Source organism: Mytilus trossulus, chromosome 11 (genome assembly GCF_036588685.1).
Source record: "Mytilus trossulus isolate FHL-02 chromosome 11, PNRI_Mtr1.1.1.hap1, whole genome shotgun sequence".
Taxonomy (NCBI): Eukaryota; Metazoa; Mollusca; class Bivalvia; order Mytilida; family Mytilidae; genus Mytilus; species Mytilus trossulus.
Window position 1 is genome coordinate 15,797,912 of NC_086383.1, and position 26,326 is coordinate 15,824,237.

At 33.2% G+C, this 26,326-nt stretch overlaps 1 protein-coding gene across 1 annotated transcript; it reads right to left on the reverse strand.

Annotated features, from left to right (window-relative positions):
- Positions 1-8,585: 8,585 nt before the first annotated feature.
- LOC134689560 (uncharacterized) lies at positions 8,586-25,873 on the reverse strand. The gene is made up of 3 exons (XM_063549530.1): positions 25,531-25,873; positions 10,813-10,980; positions 8,586-8,897 (listed from the first exon to the last, which is right to left on the reverse strand). The coding sequence occupies exons 1-3, from the start codon at positions 25,724-25,726 to the stop codon at positions 8,737-8,739; spliced, it is 525 nt and encodes a 174-aa protein (XP_063405600.1). The 5' UTR covers positions 25,727-25,873; the 3' UTR covers positions 8,586-8,736.
- Positions 25,874-26,326: the final 453 nt, after the last annotated feature.

Consider the following 26,326-nt stretch of genomic DNA (forward strand, 5'->3'; position numbering starts at 1 on the left):
AAAAAAATCGTCAATTATACGCACCTTTATGACGTCATTTACCAGATAGAGGGGTCGCCTGTATCCCTGCACTATTTACGTTCATCAAGCGTCTTAGTGATCGTCATTGTGTAGGATAAAATTGAAATAATGGTTGTTCTGTAGGTACTTAATGACAATTCCCTAATGACAGCAGTGCTGGTTGTCAATTTTGAGAATTCAATTTGCCGAATAATTCGTACAATATAGAATTATAGTTTTCCAACCACTCGCTCAACATTGGAATGGAAGTGACGACGCCCCTAAATACACAAATGACGGTGATAAAGGCGCGTATAATTGACGAGTTTTTTCCGGTGACGGATGAACTCGAAAGTGGTCTATTTCGACGGGTCTTTACTGAGTTTAGTCATAAACTGTGATTCGTAACAGTTCAAAAACAAGTCTGCTATTAAAGGGGCACAATTAGTGCCCATGGGGATACTAAGTATATTTTCTATCAATTACACAATTAAACAAACCCACCAGCACAGAATCAGGACCCACCAGTACCAGTCAGGACAGAATCACCAGCAGAGAACGTTCTCTCGCAGGACAACCTTACCCACCGTGACTATTGAAGTTTCAGTTTACAAAAACCACTTCGAAAAATCAGACATCATTTAATAAATTAGATATTTCGTAATCCGTTAGGTAATATAATATACATGGACAAATTAGTAACAATTAACATTTTGCGTTATAATTGAACAAGTAAATGAGGTTTGAACATATAATAACTTTACTTAAATCTATAATGACGTTATTTGTTTGTTAGACATCACTGTTTTTTTTTTTTAACTGTTTCTTTCATATCAACCATGGATATTCATCTTCTTGCATTAAAGAATTGAATGTTTCTTTTTATATAAAAGTGTTGACCGTAGTATATTTTGTAAAAGGCGCAGAAACTTCAATGGCGAGTTATATCAAGATGAAGCATATCGTTTGATTGTTTAATGCATTCTTTTTACACTGATTGCTGTTGATGCCATCTATTTTATCTGTGCTTAAGGCGAATGGGGTGTCTTAATTCAAATTCATAGAATTGTTTGATAATTTGTCAAAATGTAGTTTTGATCATGCTATTTTTCCAAAATATAATAAAGAGAATAGATGACCGGACTTTGTTTCAGATAAGAAAAAGAAAACAATGGGGTCACCGGACCTTGTTTTCTTACTACATATTAAGATAGGTAACAACACAACACTTTCTTTACTTTATCTGCGTTATCTCCCTTTATGTGGCAAAATTGATAAAACATTAATCAAACAAAAATATTATAGTTGTTTTTATAGAAAATACAACCACAAATATGATAAAACATATAATTATCTATATTAACATGAACAGTCTTACAAATGAATTACTTACTACTTTCAAAATTTGCACATTTACAATATTTGTTATCTGCTACTTCTAAATCTAAGATGGAGGAACACACTTCATCAACCTTAACAAAAATTATGGCAATGTAAAAAAATATCGCTAAAACACTACGTGACAGAAATACAGTACAAACACACGAAACATCCATAACAGAGAAACGCACAAACAAATAATATAGTAGTCGACACAACATGCAAACCGCAGAACAACAACGAACATATTCAATCAACAACCAAAACCACAGGATATCAACAACCAAAACCACAGAATATCAACAACCAAAACCACAGGATATCAACATCAGTGACGCGCTTACGTAACTAACATGCAATCTCGAACTTTATACAATTATTTTCACAACATTCCAAAATATTTTCCTGACAATGTTGGTATTGAAAGGCAATACTATAATTATTTTGACTACTATTAAACACTACACAGAAAACTAACGATTGAGCAGCATACACCCAAACAAAAATCACGCCTTATCTAAAGCGCACCGAATGGATAAGCATATCCTGCTCCACATGTAACATCAGTCAAGTTGATCATGGTGAGTACAATTTCGATGATAAGTAAACTTCGGAGATGTTACAAATTAGTTGTTTTCATAACTTCAGTCTAATAAAACTTTGAACGATTTACAACTTGACGTATTGTTTAGGAACCAATGATGTCGTTGAAGACCGTGTGTGTACCTCTCGATGGCTTAGTATCTGTGAAATATATATTGAACGTACGAAATAAAAATGAATGTTCAAGTTATGTTCATTGTCGGAATATAAAATTTATTTGTACGAGCTTTAGAAAAAAGACGAAAAGCGAGGCTCCCCGAGCATTTTTCCTGTTTCACGGCAAGTACAAATAATGTTTATTTTCCGCTAATGTACATATATTGTTTATATTCTGTAATCTACAACCGACACTTCAATGTTTAGAAATCTACATCTAGTTTTAGCGTAGACCCCAAAATGTACTTTCACGGAAAAGAAATATTTAATCTACCATTTCCTCAATACGGAAGCGTACAAATAAAGCAAAAATGTATTGATGTACCTGCTATCTGATAATTTACTTGCGTCCGATGTGCCTTTCGGTATGAACCTCCATCAGGATTGCTCAACAGTTAGAACTAACATCAAAGATAAATATGTAAAACAGTTAGGAGCTATATGATCAAAAGAAAGGTTAGCTTGAGAATAAACATAAGAAGAAGGTTAAATGGAGAGGCATCAGTAAGTGTACAGGCATCGGCATACCCGACTGTACTGGAAATCATTAACATTAATGATCGATTGCTGATTATCTTTTCATTGCCAAAAGTGAAGCCATAGTGTGATTGACCTCAACGGAAATTTAAACTCCGGAAATGACAAAATTACTAAACGGCGACCAAGTGTGTTGTGTCTGCATTGTGACACTTCTCATCGTGAGTACTCAACCAACCAACTTTTTCTACAATCAGATGGTTCACAAGGATGAAGAATATCGAGAATATTTGGGAAACTATTGGGCGAAAAGTGCGCGAAAGGGCACCCCAGTTCAAACACATCATGAAATAAACAATGCCCTTCATCAGAAATGGTGCTGCTACCTTAGCAACAAATTAGTCGATTTATGGCAGGAATCAGAACACGTTTAGATGCGGTTATCCGTTTGAATGGAGGCTGTGCACAAAGTACTAATTCTTTGGCGTATAACAAACAACCATGATATTAACAGTCATCTGAGGATTAATTTTGTAATGTCTGACATTGTAAAGTTCGACTACAGTAAAAGTTGTAAAATGCATTTTTTGGTACAGAACACACTCCATTATGGTATTAAAATTGTGGTTATATAAATCATTTTTTTCAAATATTTTTTGTTCGTTTCAATGCCAATGTTAACTTATCATAAACTATGTTTCAATAATATTACACGCATATTTTATTGTATTTCATCCAACAAAAGAGGCTGATTTTTCAAGTTTTAAAAAATCAAGGTGTCGCAATACTTTTTTCCATGTGTATATATTTTCTTTTCAAATTATTTATGTGGTCCTGAATGGAGCATTAAAAGTAGTAGTGCCTATCTTAGTCAAAAGTGGGTATAGCAATATTATGTTTAAAGTTGACATGACAGACCTTCACCTGCATGGCGGAAAACTTCTCTCTGGTTTTCTTTTTTCGTAAAATATTATAAGGAAGTAAAGGATTTTCCGCAAATGGTTTTATCTGATAATATGAAATTGGAGCATACGGTTTTCTGGAAATTAGTATATCTGATTGAGTTAAAGTATGGCCGGTGATAAATAAAACAATCATTACAAGGTCATGTGTTTATGACTATTTATGACGTCTTTAATCTTAATCAGTTGGATGTGTACTTATTGATTCTTTCTTCTGAGAGCATATGATTTATTTATTAGTTTAAATTGGCTTCAAACTAGCTTTTGAATTGTTTTACATTGTCTTATCGGGGCCTTTTATAGCTGACTATGCGGTATGGGTTTTGCTCATTGTTGAAGGCCGTACGGTGACCTATAGTTGTTAATGTCTGTGTCATTTTGGTGATTTTTGGATAGTTGTCTCATTGGCAATCATACCACATCTTCTTTTTTATATTCAGTAACTGTTTTATCGGTGCTTTGTTTCAATTGTTTTTATGTTAATTGTTTTTGTGCTTCGTGTCGATCATTTAAGTTAAGCCAATTGCAACGGATTTTTAAAATCTGTTTTGATCTTCTGATATGATGTTACACCACTGCGCCAGACAAAGAGGAACATCGCTAACAAACACGTGGAGCTCACCACATTCTTCATGTGTCTGTCCGAGGTCAGGAGTCAGTGGTTGACGTTGGTTCATGTCTTCCATATTTGTTATTCGTATATTTCTTGTTATTAATTAGGCCGTTAGCTTCTCGTTTGAGTTGTTTCATAATTTATTTGTCGTGTCCTTTTACAGCCGACTATACAGTATGGGTTGTTTCTGTTGAAGACCGTCTGGAGGCCTATAATTGCTCTTATCCACAGTTGAACTTTGGTAGATTGTTGTATCATACCATTTACTTTTTTTTTATTTTAAATTAGCTGTAATGTATCAAATTAAGGAATTCAAGATCGTTAATATAAATGTTTGTTTATGTATAATAGAACTCAAAGCATTCGAATTTAGCAACAGTAAACTAATGAGGATAAATTTTACTTCTTTTAGGTATAATCATCGGAGGAGTTGTATGTGGATTAATAGTTCTCATTGTTATTTCTATTGTTTTGGTAATTTTTAAGAAAAGGTATAATTATTTTAACAGCAACATCTAGCTCCTAAAACAACATACGCTGAAGTGTAAAGAAACTTTCAATTGATAATTTTTGATTAATCATAAAAAAATCATAAAAAAACCACACGAAAAACAAGAAAATTTAAGAAAATTCGAAAATTTATGGTTATTTTAACCTTAAAACAGTATAATACAACCAACGAAAACCAACATCATCCCATAAGATACTTATAATGGTAAGAATAGCAACACAGACAAAAACAATACCAAAACAAAACAAAACTTTTCGTTAATCCAATTGACTATAGTAAACTGTTGTGTATATGTTCTTCTCGGTTCACATTAATAGTACTCTGTTAGTTAAAACAGTTTACATTAAAAATATATCACTTGTTTATCACTAGGTGAAAATAGTATAACAAAAATAACTCGAAGGCAATTAGCCGTTTCAGAATCTAAAGAGTCATGGGTAATTTCATTGTTCGTACCCCAAAATGAAAATAACGCCACGTCATTGTTTAAATTTCCATTGTTTATGACATGTTTAACCAATCAGGACGTTTTGGTGTACACTTTTGAAAATGTTACCCAGGATGCAATAGATTCTGAAACGGCGAAAAAATAGGAAGTCCATAAAAACCAACATAATCAAACGTTATCAATAAACGGAACAAGTAAAACAACTGTCATATTTCTGACTTGATACAGACATTTTCTTAGGAAAATTATGCGTTAAACCTGGTTTTATTGCGAGCTGAACCTCATTTGCAAGTTTCTTTATCGATCCTATTCAAAAATAAAATTATGAGTCGCAATGAATTGCATACTTGTATAACTAAAATATAGTACTTGTTCAATTGCATTTATTTCTATTTAAACATACATTTTAGGTATGTTTCTATGTGTAGCTTGAAAAGTGATGTTGATGTGCTAGGAGAATTTTCGAATAGCGCGTCCGACCAAGTTGGTTTAGATAATAATGACGATATTGAAAATCCGATGTCGAAGAAAAAAAAAATATTCAAGTTCTGGAAATACAATAAATTATACAGTCACTCATTTACTTGATTGTGGAAACATACATGTACAAAATAGTCATTATAATACTAAAAAGTTACAAAGTGGCTGGAAAGATGAAATTGACATTAGTGAAAAAGGTTCTGACCATATACCCCTTGACGAAGCTGGTAAATTATCTGGCGAAAAAAATCATTACCAAACTAGTTGTCATGTCGACAATGCTTTATCGAGGACTTAAGATGTTGGTTCCGATTATACTGCCAGCATACACAATTTACAGGAGAGAAAAAAGAGAGCTGCAAGCATTGACCTTGATAATGATTCTGATTTTCTTGAATTTTCGAATTCGTAAACAATGAAATATTTACTGAATGGATTGAATTGTTCCAGATTATCTTTTTCATGTTTGTTGTGATAATAAATTCTTCTTATTTTGGAGGAAAAAATAATAACATTTGACTGTTAATGTACTATATCATAATGCTGAAGATGGATGTCTGCTTAACGTCCGGCGGTAAATTAATATGCATATTGAGGATGAGAAAATATTAATGTACATGTAATATGAATATTAACTCTGCTTTGTACTAGACAAACACTCTGAGTCGGGTTTTTGGCCTTTTTAACTTTTTTTTATTCAAGCGTCATTGATGAGTCTTTTGTAGACGAAACTCGCGTCTGGCGCAAATACAAAATTGTAATCCTGGTATCTATGATGAGTTTATTTTAACGTGCTAGTTTACAAAGTAACAGTCCGCAGGAGGACATAAAAAAGAGAATGGAAATGTCCCCTTATTCTAGAACACATTATTCGACTACGATCCAAAGAGTCTTTGTTCTTACTCCTTAATGGCGAGTGCTAAGCAGAGGACAGCAAATACCAATTTTAAAGTCTTTGGTTATAAAAGGTCGCCTTAATCAAAATCAGGTGCTCCGGAATGGTGAGAAGATTCTGTTACACTAGTGACATCCGTCTTGTTTATCATTGTCAGTTGAAATGATATTACCGCTATATATTAACTAGAGGCTCTAAAGAGCCTGTGTCGCTCACCTTGGTCTATGTGCATATTAAACAAAGGACACAAATGGATTCATGACAAAATTGTATTTTGGTGATGGTGATGTGTTTGAAGTTCTTACTTTACTGAACGATTTTGCGTCTTACAATTATATCTATCATGAACTTTGCCCATTAGTAACAGAGAACTATATTTGGTAAAAATTTACATAAATTTACCAAATTAATGAAAATTGTTAAAAATTGACTATAAAGGGCAATAAATCCTTAAGGGGTCAATTGACCATTTAGGTCATGTTGACTTATTTGTAGATCTTACTTTGCTGAACATTATTGCTGTTTACAGTTTATCGCTATCTATAATAGTATTCAAGATAACCAAAAACGGCAAAATTTCTTTAAAAATTACCAATTGGAGGGCAGCAACCCAACAACTAGTTGTCCAATTCATCTGAAAAATTCAGGGCAGATAGATATTGACTTGATTAACAATTTAACTTCTTGTCAGATTTGCTCTAGATGCTTTGGTTTCCTAGTTATAAGCAAAAAACTGCATTTTACCCCTATGTTCTATTTTTAGCCGTGGCGGCCATCTTGGTTGAATGGCCAGGTCATCGGACACATTTTTCAAACTAGATACCCCAAAGATGATTGTGGCCTAGTAGTTTCAGTGGAGATTTTGTAAAAGATTACTTAGATTTATGAAAAATGGTTAAAGATTGACTATTAAGGGCAATAACTCCTAAAGGGGTCAACTGACCATTTTGGTCATGTTGACTTATTTGTAGATCTTACTTTGCTGAACATTATTGCTGTTTACAATTTATCTCTATCTATAATAATATTCAAGATAATAACCAAAAACAGCAAAATTTCCTCAAAATTACCAATTCAGGGGCAGCAACCCAACAACCGATTGACCGATTCATCTGAAAATTTCAGGGCAGATAGTTCTTGACCTGATAAACATTTTTATCCCATGTCAGATTTCCTCAAAATGCTTTGGTTTTTGAGTTATAAGCCAAAAACTGCATTTTACCCCTATGTTCTATTTTTAGCGGTGGCGGCCATCTTGGTTGGTTGACCAGGTCACGCCACACATTTTTTAAACAAGATACCCCAAAGATGATTGTGGCCAAGTTTGGATTAATTTGGCCAAGTAGTTTCAGAGGAGAAGATTTTTGAAAAAGATAACTTTAATTTACGAAAAATGGTTAAAAATTGACTATAAAGGGCAATAACTCCTAAACGGGTCATCTGACCATTTTGGTCATGTTGACTTATTTGTAGATCTTACTTTGCTGAACATTATTGCTGTTTACAGTTTATCTCTATCTGTAATAATATTCAAGATAATAACCAAAAACAGCAAAATTTCCTCAAAATTACCAATTCAGGGGCAGCAACCCAACAACCGATTGACCGATTCATCTGAAAATTTCAGGGCAGATAGATCTTGACCTGATAAACATTTTTACCCCATGTCAGATTTGCTCTAAATGCTTTGGTTTTTGAGTTATAAGCCAAAAACTGCATTTTACCCCTATGTTCTATTTTTAGCCGTGGCGGCCATCTTGGTTGGTGGACCGGGTCACGCCACACATTTTTTAAACTAGATACCCCAATGATGATTGTGGCCAAGTTTGGTTTGATTTGGCCCAGTAGTTTCAGAGGAGAAGATTTTTGTAAAAGTTAACGACGACGGACGACGACGACGACGACGGACGACGACGGACGACGACGGACGACGACGGACGACGACGGACGACGACGGACGCCGGACGCCAAGTGATGAGAAAAGCTCACTTGGCCCTTCGGGCCAGGTGAGCTAAAAACTAAAGGGTAGTGAATTTCAAGTGATCAAAACAAAACCCATCTTTGATTTAATGACAACATTTAATGGAAATCATAATGAAAATTAGTTACAATACAAATGTGTTATATAAAAAGTACACAACTTTGTTCTTTAAACACGATTTCTTTACAGTATAAAATACTAACTACTAAACATTCAAAATAGTGTATTTGTTATTTCCTCCAAGATCTGATGAAAACAATTCCAGATATCAAACCTCCGATACCACTAACGATACATAAACCGAAAGAGTAATGAAACTTGGACGAATCAAGCTTATCTCCGAGAAATTGCATTGTTGCAAAGACGCATACTCCAATCAATGTAAGTCCTCCTGAAAAAAAAACAATATTATATTTGTTATAACTACATACTGTCATCAATATACAGAGAGAGTGAATCTATAATTGTTGAAATAGCATTGGGTTTTATTATCGAGGGTAAGAATTCGCCGTTTTAGAATCTAATATGCATTCTGGGTAATATTCATTAATGTGTACACGAAAAACGTTGTGATTGGTTAAAAACGTCCTAAATAATGGTAATCCAACCAATGACGTGACGTAATTTTCATTTTGGTTACAAACAAATAAATTACTCATAGTCCGTTAGATTCTGAAACGGTGAATTGCCTTCATCGACAAGCGTGAAACCATCCTTCTTCGCTACCGTACTTGAAATGTTTTTTTTTCGGAAACAGATGTTATAATGTAGATAGTTATGACTTGAATAAATAGACAAGAGATGAATAGGTTTCCTTTGATTTTAATCAATCGACTGTGTTCCCTTATGCAACCTATTAACAACTTTAGCGGTACCGATGTTAGTACATTGGGTGTGTGCATTTCGACAATTAATGTATCTTCAGTAATGCTCTAGTTATTTATTATTCCAACTGTTGAAGAGCTGATTAAATCATAAATGACGTAAAGTAAACCAAACCCATATAAGGAATCAGAACTATGCACGAGGGAGATATATGTATTCTTTCATTAAGAATTACTAGTATTTCGAAATTTTATATCAGAAATAATAGAACAATACCCGTATTTTCATGACAGTGTTCTAGTTCTGAATAACTGACTAACGATATCTTCGATGCCGTATTTGCATGCCAGTAGGCCCGAGACCACAATTAATTCTTCTATCATTTCTTTATAACGTTTTGTCGCATTAAAAAAAATTCAATTGTTCTTTTTGTCTATTTTTTTGTGTGAGTAATGTACAGTTCAAGTCCCAAAACATATGCAATTTTCAGAAAAATTGCATGTTTACATCATACAAATTTGGCCAATACACATCCATACCCCTATAGGCAAGTCAAGAGATGTTCCGAAAAGTGTAAATATAACCTTTTTGTACCTGGTCTAATCACTCTTTCCTTATTAAAATCAGTTAAAATAAAACATCCAAAAGTTTATTTCAGCTCTCTTCTTTCATTCCCACCACAGAAAAGCTAAGAAATGAATGAGAAAGGGAAAGAAAAAAAATAAAGAAAAAATACACTATAATTAAAGGGAACTATATTCGTGAACAACGAAAAGCGGGGTCATTAATTGTGGTCTTGGGCCAGTACCGAACGTTGTTCTGGTCAATCTCCCATGCAGAGTTATCGGTCGATAAATATGCATGGGAGATTGTCTTCTGGTAAGCTTCAAATGATTTGATATAAAAAAAAAGATTTTTGTTGTTGTTAATACTATGTCTGTTAATTCACTTGATTTACGAGAATAAAGATATAAAATAAATATTTTTTAAAAGTGTGTAATACTTATTTTCAACTATCGTGCTTCAAATGGGCAGCAGTCCATTTGTTCACCTTAGAACCAGTTAAAATTTAAAAAGGGAAACTACTTGTGTTAAAGGTGCATGTGTAACAATTTAGTCCTAATCAAATCGGTAATTGGCAAATATACTATTGATTATATCTACATCATTTAAACTCTGGTGGTTAGTTGTTTCATTGGCAATCATACCACATCTCAATATTTTTATATTGAATTATACTGTTACAATATTGCATATGCAATTATTTCTTTACTTAAAATACGTAGATATTTTGTTTTTGAAAGTCCTTCTTAATTGGAGACAAGGCAAATACACAAACTTTTCTTTTTTCTAATTGTGACTTGGATGGAGAGTTGTCTCATTGGCACTCATACCACATCTTCTTATATCTATATACAACACAAACAATATAGTGTTTCTGGCAAATAATGCGATGGACACATAATTATATTTATATATACCTGCCATAAGATTGAGCAAGCCTGCAACAAAATTCAGTATTCCTTTTTCCTTCAGTACAAATACTTTTAAGACAGCAATAATCAAAGCCGCTACAAATGACACAAGGGCAAGGCATTCCAAAGCTCTAGCTGCTTTAAAACTGTCGTTGAGTATCGACACAGGAAAATCTGTAATTGAATCAAATCAAATCAAATCATTTATTGGTATAATATCCAAATGCAGAATCGGCTCAAGACATACAAAACAAGAAATGATTGTAACAGGATGCTGTTACGAAGTCTCCCAAACAAAGTACCCGTAATTACAGTCATTCACAAGGTCGCCGGACATTAAGCAAAGTCCAGTAAAAAATGGTTTGGTCCAGTAAAGTGATATGCATTAGTGACCCCTGGGGACTGACATTATGTCTCATTCAAATCTTTGAAACATTACGAACAGGAATATATATGGTTAAGGGGTGGGGATCTTGACCATTTACCAGATATTTGAACATATTCAAATGACAGGGGGTTTGGACGGTCCCTGTATATCATTCCAATCATCTTGGCATGACAAACCAGAATATATATGGTTTAGGGGTGGGGATCTTCACCACTTACAAGATATTAGAACTTTCTCAAATGGCAGAGGGTGGGGTGACCCCTTAGGACTGACCCTATATATTATTCAAATCTTCTTGACATGACAAACAATCATCTTGGCATGACAAACCAGAATATATATGGTTTATGGGTGGGGATCTTGACCACTTTCAAGATATTAGAACTTTCTCAAACGACAGAGGACGGGGTGACCCCTGGGGACTAACCCCTTTATTTTATTTGATGTGCTTTATGATGACAAACCAGAATATATATGGTTTAGGGGTGGGGATCTTGTCCACTTACAATATATTATAACTTTCACAAATGGCTGGGGGTGGGTTGAACCCTAGGGACTAACCTTTTATTTCATTTGATGTGTTTTATTATGTAGAACATTTTCAACTATAAATATTGTGTCTATCACTAACTGTTTTCAAATAATCTTTTGAAAATAAAAAAAAATAAAATCCCATAGGATTCTATAGTAAAACCCTTCTACCTTTTTGCCCCTCAAAGTACCCCTCTAAAAATCCCATTGCACAAACAAAACCCTGATTGCACCACTAGACATTTTAGTCTAACATATTGTGGAACCCTAAGTTAATCTGACTAGTGGTTGCGGAGAACGGTTGCGGAGAAGTTCAAATGTAAAAGCGGCGTAAGAGGAAGAGGAAGAACTGAGCAAAACCAATAAGTCTCCAAACTTGTTTGGGAGACCTTATTAAATACTAACAAACATCCCACAAAATCGATCTTAGTACTGTAAATAAGAATATCCATGTAACAAACATAGAACACTGGACACTTTTAATTTGCAAAAACATTCATTTGCAAATCCGCCGCCGCCTCTCCTTAGAGCTACAGTGTCATGTATATAACTAAAATGTGTGGAATTACATGGGATTCAATAAATTCATTGCTTTTCTGCTATTATTATTATATATATTTTGCAATTTGATTTAGAAAAACATGGGATTTTAAATATCCCATTTGACAGGGCAAAATCCCATGGGATTGACCATTATCCCATGGGAATTTTTTTGGGTCCCATGAGATAATGGAAGTCCCATGGGACAGAAAAAATCCCATGGAACAAATAAAATCCCATGGGACAATTAAAATCACATGGGACAAAATAAAATCCCATGGGATTCAAATTATAAATATACAGTAATGTGCACGTTACAATGAATTCTGTATGGTAATATTATATTTATAATAGATAAATAAATGTAGTATTAGAAATGCTAGTCACTATAATATGACTAATATATTAAAGGTTTGAAGGATTCTTTTTGATGTCAATTAAATAAAATCCTTTAACTGAAATAAAATGATGACATGTTTAAATAAAAGAAAAACATATTGTTTTGAAATCTTTGTCTTGTTTATCTAATGAAAAATAGAACTGCAAAAAATATTTCATATTCTGACTGAATAAATTGACAAAGCAAATTTATTTCATAAGGTATAATTTTCTTTGTTATAGTTTCATTGCAATACATGAATATACAAACGATTTAAATATTATACCATTTGTGGTATTCATAATATTTTGTTCATATTTGCAAATTTAATAAAATAAACACTTTTCATGTTAAGTTTAAGTTTTCTTGTTTCAACTTGCTGTGAACAATTATTCAGTCCACTATATTAGAGTCAAGTAAATAAATTATGCGATCCACTAGAATTATTCCTACAATTCTTAGAGACAACATTTTTGCAATCTGTTCTTCAAAGATCTTCCTCCGTACATCTTTATTGGATGGAGCGACGTAAATTAGTGGACAAAGCATCTTTATTTCAAAAACAAAATACTATTTTTTTTCTTCATTTGTCCCTTCTTTCGATTGATATTTATGTTGTTGCATTTACACGATGATGTTCTTGTGCATCTATGATAGGACTCCTTTTTACAGAGGATGACCTTGAGGTCACTCCGATGTATTGTTATCGCTTAAATTTCCGTCATTCATAAATTCTAGTCAAATTAGTTTTGGGTTTTCAACACCAGTGAAAAAAGTGCATTTTCATACCTGCGATTTCTGTTCTGCGGTTGTACGATGTTTCAACAAAATATGGAATCATTTCAGTTGTTGATTTATAGTGGTGAAAATCTGACTGAATTATATCTTAATAAATACGATTTTATATGTTTAATTGGTGTTTCAGAAAGAGGTCAGGTGCTCTTGTTCATTCATAAAATTATCGTTCATTCATAAATTTATCGTAAAATAAAAATCACTACACAGGTTATATATAGTGCGGTGACAGAAGTGTAAAAAGTCGTCTAGATCGCGAGTTTAATCTCCACAAATAACACACGGCTAAAAATGGTCTTAACTTAAAGACAAATATGTCTTCTTTCGTTTTTGCCCTGTCGTCAAAATTTCGTACGGTCACATTTTTCTAAAAAGTTGTTTTAATGACTAGCAGTATATTGGAGAATTTCAACCCCCCTTTTTGAAAATGAAAAATTGTGAATGTTTGCCTACATTTAATTGAAATAGTTTTTCCTGAAGCTATTTTCATATGTCAAAATATTCTATTCAGTATTTTATTTTCTTCTAATCTATAAAATGTGCTAAGTTTGGACTGTTTAAAAATGAGGTAATTTTAATTGCAAATTTAGACACAAACTTTAGTTTCTTCTTCATAGCAGTAATAAAGATTATCCCATTATATTTTAAGCATATAGTAATTCATAAAACAAATAAGATATAAAAATTTCGGAACCAAAATATGAAAAAAACCTTAAGAAGTCAATGGAATAAGAATGAGAAAAAAACTTCAATTTTAACACGGAACTCAATCACTTGCCTTCCGTCACATTTTGTGTATTAGTCAATGATTTGCCCTCAACTGATATATGGATTTACTACCTTTTTCGCTATTATATACACATATTTTCATTAATGTGCACTGATATATACCACATACGTTGTTTGAATATGTTTATATTCTATGTTTTTTGTTATAAAACATCAAATATACTTTGTAAGAAAAGTCTTATTGTAAAATCAAAATAATTGACGGATAGTTTCAGTAAATATTCCGTGATATATTAAGTCCTTTGCAACTTGCTCCATTAAGTCCAAAGAAAAGACAAAAGTCGTTAAATTTTATGCAGTGCTTAAAAAATCGACTAAAATTTTGAGTCAATTTACCAGTAAAGGGAAGTCAATTTTTGTATCTGCATTGAACAATGTTGAATAAAAGATTGTATGAGGTGAACATCAAGATATTTCATGCAATAGCTGTTAATTTGAAGAACTCAGTTTATCATAGTTCATGCTATAAAAGTTAAACAAGTAACATATTGTTTCCCCTTTAGAGCAAGCTCCTCATCTCTGATATTTAATGACGACATACAATAATCGGACTGTTGTCCCTCAGTTTCGGGAATGTGTATACGCGTTCTAGAATGCAATTGTTCAACTGGAGCGCTTGTATTTTGTTGCAACAAAACATTTGATAAAGGTACAAACGTTTGAATCAGATGAGCGTATTGGGAATGTTTTATCCGTGTCAGATAAGGTTAAAGTTGAAACAGTTTCCCGTCCATCTTTTAAACTTCAAGCACTGTGTCATTTTGATTGCATTACAAATTATTTGCTAAAAACGAAAAAAAAAATCCAAACCCGTGGAAGTAGATATCTCAGATCAGGATACTGCTTTTACTAATTTTATTTTGGCTATTGAAAACAATTTAATGGTAATTCTCATGACACAGTTACTTGATAAATATAGATCTTTCCTTCCGGCTGATTCTAATTTAAAATATTCTACTTGTAGAATGCAGTCTAAACTCATTTTGGCTGTTGTCTGCTCTATGGTCGGGTTGTTGTCGCTTTGACACATTCACCATTTCCTTTCTCAATTTTATCATTTGATTTTTATAGAAATTCAGTTGTCAAACAACTTCAACAAGTTCAAGGCAAAAATAACATAATATGTAGTAGCAAAAAAAATTTTGAGATGCCTATATCAGCTGCTAGTCAATTGAAAACTGTCCTCGAAATCTCAATGTCAACTGTTATAGATATAAATCACGGACAGATATTTCATTCCGCTGCAAGTATACTTAGAAAAGACATCGAAGCTCTACAGAAGAATACCCAACTTCGGATGAATTGTCACTTCCTTCTTCAATTCAGTCAATGCTTTCGTATTTATTGCAATTCATTTTATGGTTACTCGATGAAACTGTATACAGACAAGACTATTTTGGAAAATGGCACCAGAGAAATTGCGTAAATGCTAATTAACTGTTGAGTCAATCGTTTGTGTGGCCTTTTTTCCCCTCCTTTTCATTTAGGATTGGCATTACAAATGTACTATGAGTTTGGTTAGTACGCTATCTAATGTGTTGCCAACCATGAAATCGAGCGAATTCAAGATAGTGTGTACGTCTCGTATAATGTTTCTCCAGCATCTTTGCAGACAGGCATATGGATGTCATCGCACTTTCCAAGAACCCCTTTAGATCTCTGTTAAATCTTGGATGAATTGATAGGGATGGTTTGAAGCATTTTTAGGAACCAATGCCTTCGGATTTCCTACAATACCTTGTCTGTACTTGTAAAGACAAAAAAACTCAAAATAACGTGTTTGCTTTGAGCAGAACCTTTCAACGTTCAGACCTGTGGCCATGAGTGAAATGTGTAGAAATTTTAAAACATGTCTTGTGACGGTTGATGAAATAGAAGATGATGGAGATGACGGTTGATTTTGGTAGAAAGCTTTTTGCACTGGTACACACGGTCCCATCCCCCAGGTAAAGGGGAGTGTTGGTGCGCCCTTAAAAAGTTAAACCCCGCCACATTCTGTATGTGTCTGTTTCAAGTCACGAGACGGTAATGCAGTGTTTGTCGTTTGTTTCTATATACCATATTTGTTTCTTTCTCATTTATTTTGTACATTAATCAGGCCGTTAGATTTTTCGTTTGTTTTAAATTATTCATTTCGGGAATTGAAGACTATGCAGTATAACTTTTACTCATTGTTAAAGCCCGTACGGGACCTATAATTGTTAATTTATGTCTCATTTGGAGAGTTACATGTAATTGTCTCATTTGCAATCATATCACATCTTCTTTTTCTTATATGGAATACTTTTGAAGTTTGTGGTACGTTTCAAGGAAAAAAAGGGGGGATATAGGTATAAAACCTATAATATAACAGATATCTACCAGAGTTAAATACACAACAACAGATAATACTATGGAAGCAGTAATAATCGTGAACAACAACCAAAAGCAATGAGTAGTCTATAAAAAAACCTGAAGTATCCGCAAATTCAATTTGAGGTCATATTTGACTGAAGAGTTATATTGCTTCGGATTGATACCTCAACCAATATGATAGTTTAAAAAATAATTTTAAAGTATTGCCCTGCATGACACTTGATTTTTTAACCGAAATTGAAATTTTTCATAAGGTTAAGGTGCTCAAATCATTTTATAGGTTGAAAACTTGATTTTTGAAGTTTTGTTTAAAAAACGTCGTTTTAGGAATTTATTTGATAAAAAAATCTCAATGATTAAGGTTTATGTATAATAACAAACATTACTAAAGCCAAAACAGTATCATTTGTATTTAGGTATAGTTTAGAAATAGAAAATAATGTCAAAATTGAAACCCTCCCAAATTTTCACAAATTTTTACATATGACCTTTGACCTCAATTTGAAAAAAATGTGACCATATCAAGTCATGACGACAGGCATATTATTATAGTACACGATTTCCTCTTTCCAATGATATATTATATAGGTGTGTGTTCGGTGGGGAGATTAAATTAAAAAAAATCTGCCTTCAGTCACCGCACTAATATACGTGTAGTGTAAATGACCACCTGTAATCTAAAAATAGCGGTCTCACTAATAACTTCAAGAAGAACTTTTAGCGACAAGAAGCGTCAAGAACGGACAAGAAGAATAAATTAAGCGACAAGAAGACTATTTAGCGACATGAAAACTTCTCGTACCGCATGAGGATGACCAATATCAAATGAACAATTATGTGTGGGACTTAGTTTTAAGAAATGATGTCAAAGTAACATTATGAAAATATTTTTAGTAAGCTGAAATATATATTTATTTTTTACATGTTTATGTCTTGTAAGTTATTTTATTTCTGTCCCATTTTTCAACATTAGCGTCTCGAAAGGTGAAATGTTTTAACTGAATGGTTAATTTAAATTAATTATGAAAATTGTTAAAATTAAATAAATAAAAGTAATTATTGCCCAGTTACAAACACTACCAGGGGATAATCCATAATTACCCCCAACTTTAGCCTGGTAAACTTGTTGTCTCCTTGTGAAATATAAAACATATTAAAAATGATTTCCTGCTTAAGTCTTTAATTGATATAAAGTCAAAACCTTCTTGCTTTTCACTAGACAACCATGTCCTGTCAGGTTTAATTCTTATATATGTAGACGAAAAATAAAAGTGTCCCAAAACATTAACATGGCAGCAATTGCTTTTACAGCCTATTAGACTTTGATTTTTTTACAGAAGAGTGTCCACCATGCACTTGCACTGTACTATAATAATAGTAGAATAGAATTATCATATATACAAATAGATGAAAATGACATTCATCGGTCGTCCAACTGTCTATATCAATCTGCCCAGCTCTTAATAAAACTCCATATCACGGCTTTGTGACGTCAAATACGTTGACCTGGCCTTAATAACTTTGACCCGGACATTTCAGCGACGTCATAATGTTTTTACCGACGTTGTTAATTTTGCCCCGAACTTATCAAGTCAACTTCCGGTTGCTGATGAAACTAAGACAATACTTCCAAAAGACGCAAATGCAGCCCGATAAATCGATTATCAGGTTATCGGCATATTAATATTGTAAAATATCAGCTGCTCGAAATAATATGAAGGCTTTTTGATCTCGTTCGCTGCGCTTACTCGACAAAAAGCTTAATATTATGTCTCGCAGCTGATATTTTACGATATCAACATGCAGACAACCTGATAATTGGTACATACATGCAATCGTAATATAAATAATATATATAACAACAAACCAGTGTATTCTCTACGACTATTATTATACAAGTATAATAGTCCAAGGTATACTAATTTCTTGCACTACAATATAATAGTTATTACGGTGAGGTTGAATTTCCTGTCATTTATTCATCATCCAAGCACGAACTTGTATCAGAAAAAAATATCTCTGTAAATTAACCCAAGTTTCAGGTATAGAGATGTGATCTGTTTCTGTGACATGTGCTTTTGACCATCCACAAGAACCTGCGGTCATCCGATGTTCAGTACTTCAGTACTTTGATTGTTTATAGTCATTATGTTGAAGTTTCATATTTCTTTTGTAGGAAAAAAAACCATTCCATTTCACATTAATAAAAAAAAAGCACACAATGTAGAAATATATCAAATTTAGGTTTTCTCTTCAGTATTGACCTGTTGATCATGAAAACCAAGATGTCTGATCTACAAGTAATCAAAACTCAAAAATTATAGATGAAGAGAAATACAGCAATGAAAAAGGCTATTTTATCATGTGTTTGAACATTTTGATAAACTTTTATTTGAATATTAATCGTGAGTACTTTTATTTCAGTGCTTTGTGTCTCTGGTTTTTATATAAGTTGTGTTTGTGCCTTGTTGCAATCTTTTGAGTTGAGCCAATTGCAACAAATGTTTACAGTTTGTTCAAATGTTGTGCGGTTATTAAAACCACTGTCCCAGGTTAGGGGTGGATTGAGTGCTCTCAAGATGTTTTTTTTTTTATTATTAGTTGTTCTTGGCTTTGAATTAGCTGTCAGTAACTGTCAGTACTAACAGATCTGTACGTTGAGTCTTTTTTGTTATAGGGAAAGACTAGATTTCGAGCCACGTCCGGTCTATGTTTTTGGTAGCTGTTTTTCTGCTTTTTTGCATTCTAATGAGTTAATAAATTTGAGAATGCAAATGGGAATGTATCAAAGAGACAACAACCTGACCAAAGAGCAGAAAACAGTCCTTTTCAACTGATTTTTTTATAGTTTTTATATTGAACTGACACTTTCACCGTTGTCCTTAATTACAGGAGGATTTGGCGCCAGCAAACATATTAAACCATGTCACATTTTGTAAGTGTCTGTCCCAAGTCGTAGGCCTGTAATTCAGTGTTTGTCAATTATTGCTATACATATATATCATATTTGATTTTTGTTTATTATTTTGTGCACAAATCAAGCACTTAGCTTTCGTCTTTGAATTGTTAAAGATTTGTTATTTAATGGCCTATGCATTATAGGTTTTGCACATTATCGAAGGCTGTACAGTGAACCAAATTTGTTAACTTCTATGTCTTTTGGTCTCTAGTGGAGAAAATTCTCATTGGCAATCATACCGCATCTTATTTTTATATCAACCCGGCCATATTCTGCCTGTCCAAAATCAGGAGCCTGTACATAGTTCAGTGGTTGATGTTGGTTAACGTCTGTCATATTTGTTTTTCATAAATTTGTTTTTTTATATAAATTGGCCTGCTATATTTGAAGTTTGAATTGTTTCAAATTTTGTATGGGTTGCCATTAATAGATTACTATAGAGCATGTATAGCATGTATAGGGTATGGTTTTTCTCATTATTTAAAGGGCATCATTGACCTCTAATATGTAATTGCATTGCTTACATCCACTTAATTGAACTCTGGTAGATAGTTCTCTCATTTATCATACCACGTCTTATTTTCATAATAACCATTATTCAAGGGCAATAACTTTTTTTTTTATAGAAGTGAACTTACCATTAAGGCTTTGTTGACTTCTGTAAATCTTGTTTTGATGATAATTAGGGCCCCGCTGCGAATGGCAGACGCCCTATAGTTATCAGTATGTCCGTCCGTAACAAATTGTGTCCGCTCTATATCTAGAGAACCGTTATGATTTCAAAGTTTATACTTGACATGTATATTAACCAACATCAGAGGGTGTGTCATAACTATGTACTACTTCCTTGGTCAAAGGTCAAGGTCAAAAACTTTGGTTTCAGTTGACAACCCCATGTCCAATGATAAAGATACAATTTTTTTACCACACATTACACATTCACAGCGGGGCCCACAGAGATGGCTCCCATCTCAATGATATCTTGTTTCTTTGTTTATAGTTTCCCTTTATTTTCTATTGTTCTTGTCCTACATATTAAAGGGTAGAAATTACCCTTCAATGGCAATCACTATTTGTAGGCAACTGACAATTTTGGCTCATTTGTATATCTCGTCTTGCTCATCATTTTTGCTGTTTAATATTATCGACGTTCTATGAAAATGAGGTCACAGTAATATTAACCTTGGCAGACAGACATCTTTATATTTTTATATGACATCTTGCAGTCATTCCATACACCAATAAATGCTTCGCCGAGCGCAGTTGGATACGACCGCAGAGGTCCAACCCTGAACAGTTTGGGCAAAATGGATACACTATCCGCGCTTGACACAGGTCTGAATTTGGATTGTTATTAAATATTTGACACATAATAAGTTTCTGACACAGAATAACTGTAGTCACAGAACTTAAAATTGGTAATATGATTTGAATTTATATTCAATTTTTTGCTTTTGTGGAATACACTTTACTGTTGCGAATTGACACCCTTTAAAAAAATTAAATATATTTATCCCCCTTTTTTTTGCAAAATAAAAATATTTGAAATTTTCTTTTTGAATTTCTAAAATGTATGACAAAAAAAATGTCCCCCCTCACAATTTCCCCCCTTCCTCCAATTTTTTTCCACCGGGGGGGGGGGGGGGGGGTTTCCACAAAAAAAAATCTTTCCACCAAGATATGGTCATAATCTCAATTCAAATTTCCACTGGAGTTTGCAACCATAATTCCTTATTTAAATACATCATAAAAGTCTTAAAATAGAAAATGACATACACAATGTACATAATCATGGCTAAAATTAATATTCCTTAATCAGCATTTTAAAAAAGTAACTTCTAAAAATAAATTGACAGCTAATCACCTCAAGACAATACATTATTTCTTTATACATAATTTAAAAGCAGTGTAAGGGAGGTAATCCAAACATAACATTGTACTTTTTTTTTTTTTGTCCATTAACCAGGAAACCCTTGTTTCTTTCCCTTTTTTGCCCCTAATTCCTAAACGATTTGAGCCAAACACCACCCCCCTCCCAAGCCCCAATCCTAACAATCCCTTTGTGGTATGGAAACTTGTGGTATAATTTCAGAGAGATCCATACACCGTTCCACAACTTATTGTCTGGGAACTAGAAAAATAAAATGCTTATTTGGGCCCCTTTTTGGCCCCTAATTCCTTAACTGTTAGGACTATAACCCCCAAAATCAATCCCAATCTTCCTTTTGTGGTTATAAACCTTGTGTTCAAATTTAATAAATTTCTATTTACATTTACTAAAGTTATTGTCCGGAAACCAAATGTCTTTGGACGAGCTGACGACGACGTGATACCAATATGCGACCGCAAAATGTTTTGAGGCCGTATAAAAAGTAGACCTTTGCTTATAATATTTGATAAAATGACAAACCCAGAAAACTTAGCGGTCATGATAATATGAATCTGCCAGACAGACATGCACACCTTACAATCATTACATCCACCAAACATAATTTACCTATTGCTTAAAGTATATGATAAACTGATAAATCCATGAAAACTTATCATTGACCAATGAACCATGAAAATGAGGTCAAAGTCATATAAAACATGCCAGACAGACATGTGCACCTTACAATCATTCCATTCACTAAATATAGTGGTATTATTGCTTACAGCATCTGAGAAATAGAGCAAACATTGTCCAATGTACTACATGGATCAAAATAAAGTCAAGGTAAGATGAAACTTGCCAGTCAGACATATACACCCTACAATCATTCCGTACACACAATATAGTTGAGCCATTGCTAATTAGAAAATAAGAAATTAGAAAAACTGCCCATAAAACAAAATATTAACATTAAGCAATGAACAGTTAAAACAAGGTCAAGGTCAAATAAAACATGCCGGACTAACATGTACATCCTAAAATATTTTCATACACCAAATATAGTTGACCTGTTGCATACAGTATTAGAAAAACAGACCAAAACACAAAAACTTAACTTTAACCACTGAACCATGAAAATGAGGTCAAAGTCAGATGACATTTGCCAGTTGGACATGGACACCTTACAATAATTCCATACACCAAATATAGTAGACATATTGCTTATAGTATCTGAGATATCACTGATCCATGAAATGAAATCGAGGTCAAGTGAAAACTGTCTGACGAGTTCTATTAGATACCAATAGATATTGAAACCATAATCATGTCAATGTTCTGTGCTGTATGGCCGAAAAGTGGACTATACATTACAATCACACAATGCTGGATGATAAGAAACTATTAATATTTTGGGTAGAGGGATATCCTAAAAAAAAAAATTATGTAAATAGCTACATAGATATAGGAAGATGTGGTGTGAGTGCCAATGAGACAACTCTCCATACAAATAACAATTTAAAAAGTAAACCATTATAGGTTAAAGTATGGCCTTCAACACGGAGCCTTGGCTCACACCGAACAACAAGCTATAAAGGGCCCCAAAATTACTAGTGTAGTAACCAAGCGGGAAATCCAACGGTCTAATCTATATAAACAAAACGAGAAACACGTATATATTACATAAACAAACGACAACTACTGTACATCAGATTCCTGACTTAGGACAGGTGCAAACATGTATGTTAAGTCTAATAGTAGAATTTAAATGTTTCATTGATTTCAAACGTGAAATAATGTTGTTTCAAAAAAAGTGTTTTAGAATTCATAAATAAACATATATTGATACGTACTTTGTTGTTTAAATGTTTAGTTATAGATCAATATATTGCATTAACATATCCAGGGAAAAAAGATCTTCAACTAAAAAGATTCATCAACTATAACAATACTAAAGGGCATTGATAACTAAAACACAAATACACACTTAATTTCATTGATGTTTAAAGGAAATCAATCATCCCATGGGATAATTATAGTTCAATGGGATTTGCTTTGTCCCATAGGATTTTTTTGTCCCATGGGACAACAAATATCGCATGGGACTACAATTATCCCATTGGACCCAAAATAATCCCATGGGATTTATTCAAAATCCTATGGGATAATGGTCAATCCCATGGGAATTTGCCCTGTCCCATGAGATATTGAAAATCCCATGTTTTTCTAAATCAAATTGCAAAATATGTTTAATAATAACAGCAGAAAAGCAATGAATTTATTGAATCCCATGTAATTCCGCACATTTTGAATATATACATTTTGAATATATGACACTGTAGCTCTAGAGGCGGCGGCGGCGGATTTGCAAATTAGTGTTTTGCAAATTAAAACTGTCCAGTGTTTTGTACAATAATTGCATTTCTTGTCTGTCTCGTTAGAATCCATTATTTTGATTGGCTTATGAAGATGTCGAATTCAAAGTATATACAATGCAACTTGTAAAATATTTAGCAAATTGCAATCATCTCTATCATGAGATGATAACTTATGGTTATAAATTTAAATAAATTATTCATATTTCAAGATATGTTGTCATCAATTTTTTTTTATTAGTACACTTTAATAAAAGCTTGCACAAAGTACAGGAATAATTCGAAACAATTATGTTGAATAATAGAATGCAAAGCTGGTAATCTTGGGTTGCTTTCATATGGCATGGGTTGTTTTCATACGAAATGAAAGCATATGACGGAATCAAATAATTCGTCTTTCGTCCAATAAAATGTCAGTATTGTATGCATTGAGCTCCTTGTGTTAATATAAGTATATGAATATAACTATCCCCATTCAAAAACAATTTCTGTTAAGTCATACCTAAATGTAAATATTTATTTTTCTTCATGCGACAAGTTTCATGCTAGCCAGCAGAAGGACTCATCCGTGTGCGGGAGTTTCTCGCTGCATTGAAGACCCATTGGTGGCCTTCGGCTGTTGTCTGCTCTATAGTCGGGTTGTTGTCTCTTTGACACATTCCCCATTTCCATTCTCAATTTTAGAAGTATAATTATGTGGAAATTGGTCCTTATTGACACAAGAATAACAGAGGGTGACACGTCGGTGCTCATTTCCAAAATCCCGCGTTCTGTAATTTCATCCCACTCCCTACAATTTTCTTTCTTTTTCCCAGATCCCACATTTTTACTCCAAATATCCAACATCCCCACTCTTTTTATCCCCTATATCTCACATCCCCAATATGTTTACCCCCTATAGCTCAAATCCCCATTTTTTTACCCCTTTTGTAAACCACTATGTAAATCCGACCACAACAATTCATTTACATGTACGTGTATAGGTTAATCAAAAAGCCTTGGTGTAACAAAGAGTGTGTACTGCAGCAAATTAAACAAAACAGTGCAAAATTTGAATAATTACAAAAACGTTTGTTAAATAACGTGGTGCTTGTATACTTCCTCAAAAATAACAAATTCCTAGAAAAGTTATGTAAGGGAACGACTATGTGATTTTCAGGGTGTGGGATTTTGAAAATATATATACAAATGTGCTGCCCTGGTAAGAACTGTAAACAAATCTTTCCCCCGGCGATATGAAAATTTATATCTCTGTCATGAAAAACACGTGCTTTTATACACTAACCTCTGCTGTCTATTATGTATATTTTGTATGAATTGACCTTTTGTACACGTCTGTGTCTGAGGAAAATAAAGTATTTGTTGTTGACACGAAAAAGGCAGATTGTTATTACGTACAAAGGTGAAATTAAATTTTTCGCGCGAAATATATAAGCCCGCATCGAAAAACTGTGAAAATGTGTGGGTCAATCCTTCAAAAAAAAAAATCAAATGGTCCACATGTCCTTAAACTTTCCTTTTGAAAACATTGTTTCAGAAGGAGAGGGAAAAAATATTTGTTCAGTTGAAAATTATTGAAAACAAAAAAAAGCGTAAAAAAAAATATTGATTGAATAAAGTGTTATTCCTGTAGTTATATGTTTTTTTTTTATTATTAAAGTTAAATATTGTTTTACCCAGAAAAGAAAACAAGCCCTCAAGTTTTTTTTTAAGATTAAGAAAACAAAAGATTAAAATCAATACCTTCAATATCAATACATATTTCTGGTATTCCCTTTTGTGCTTGACCACACGTTTTCCATAATCCAAAGTGAACTGTATCATCTGGTTTGTACCAATAAGTAGTAGAAAATCCTATTACATGGATAATTAATGATAAAGCATCAATTATTATACCCCCAATCACCATCCGTGGAACGTCTGCTAAAAGACTCGCCATTCTCCTCAATGAGTTTTGCTAGATTTGTGTTTAAAATTGGGTTTACCGGCCTTTTTATTAAGACCATACATGAGTTGACCTCGATAATTACAGTTTTCAGAAATTAGAAAATTTACTGGATTTATCAATATCCTTGAAAACTTGCACGTACGCGGCTAACGATGATGACAGTTTCCTGAGGCTATGTGATATTTTCAAAATGTGTTTGTTGTTAAAGTATCACAGGTGTGTCTGTGTATTTCAAGGCTCTAACGACTTGATATAGGTTTGAAAATGGATGACTACTACTACAGATTAAATAGACAATAGACTTTTAGTAAACTTTGAGAATTGACCCCAACAAATAGAGGGCGATATCTTTTTGCGCCAAAAAGTAACTCATTTGCGCCACAACTTAATTGCGCCAATACTTCTTTTGCGCCACCTAATTTTCAAAACTATATAGGTATCATTTGCGCCAACAAAATAATCCTCTTATTGCGCCAATTTTATTGAGTTTTATTTAACAACTAAATGATTGACTAGGTACCATCAGCAAAATATTCCTCTGACATTGTAAACAGAAAATAGCCTAGCATCCTTATAAAATTATTCCGCTTT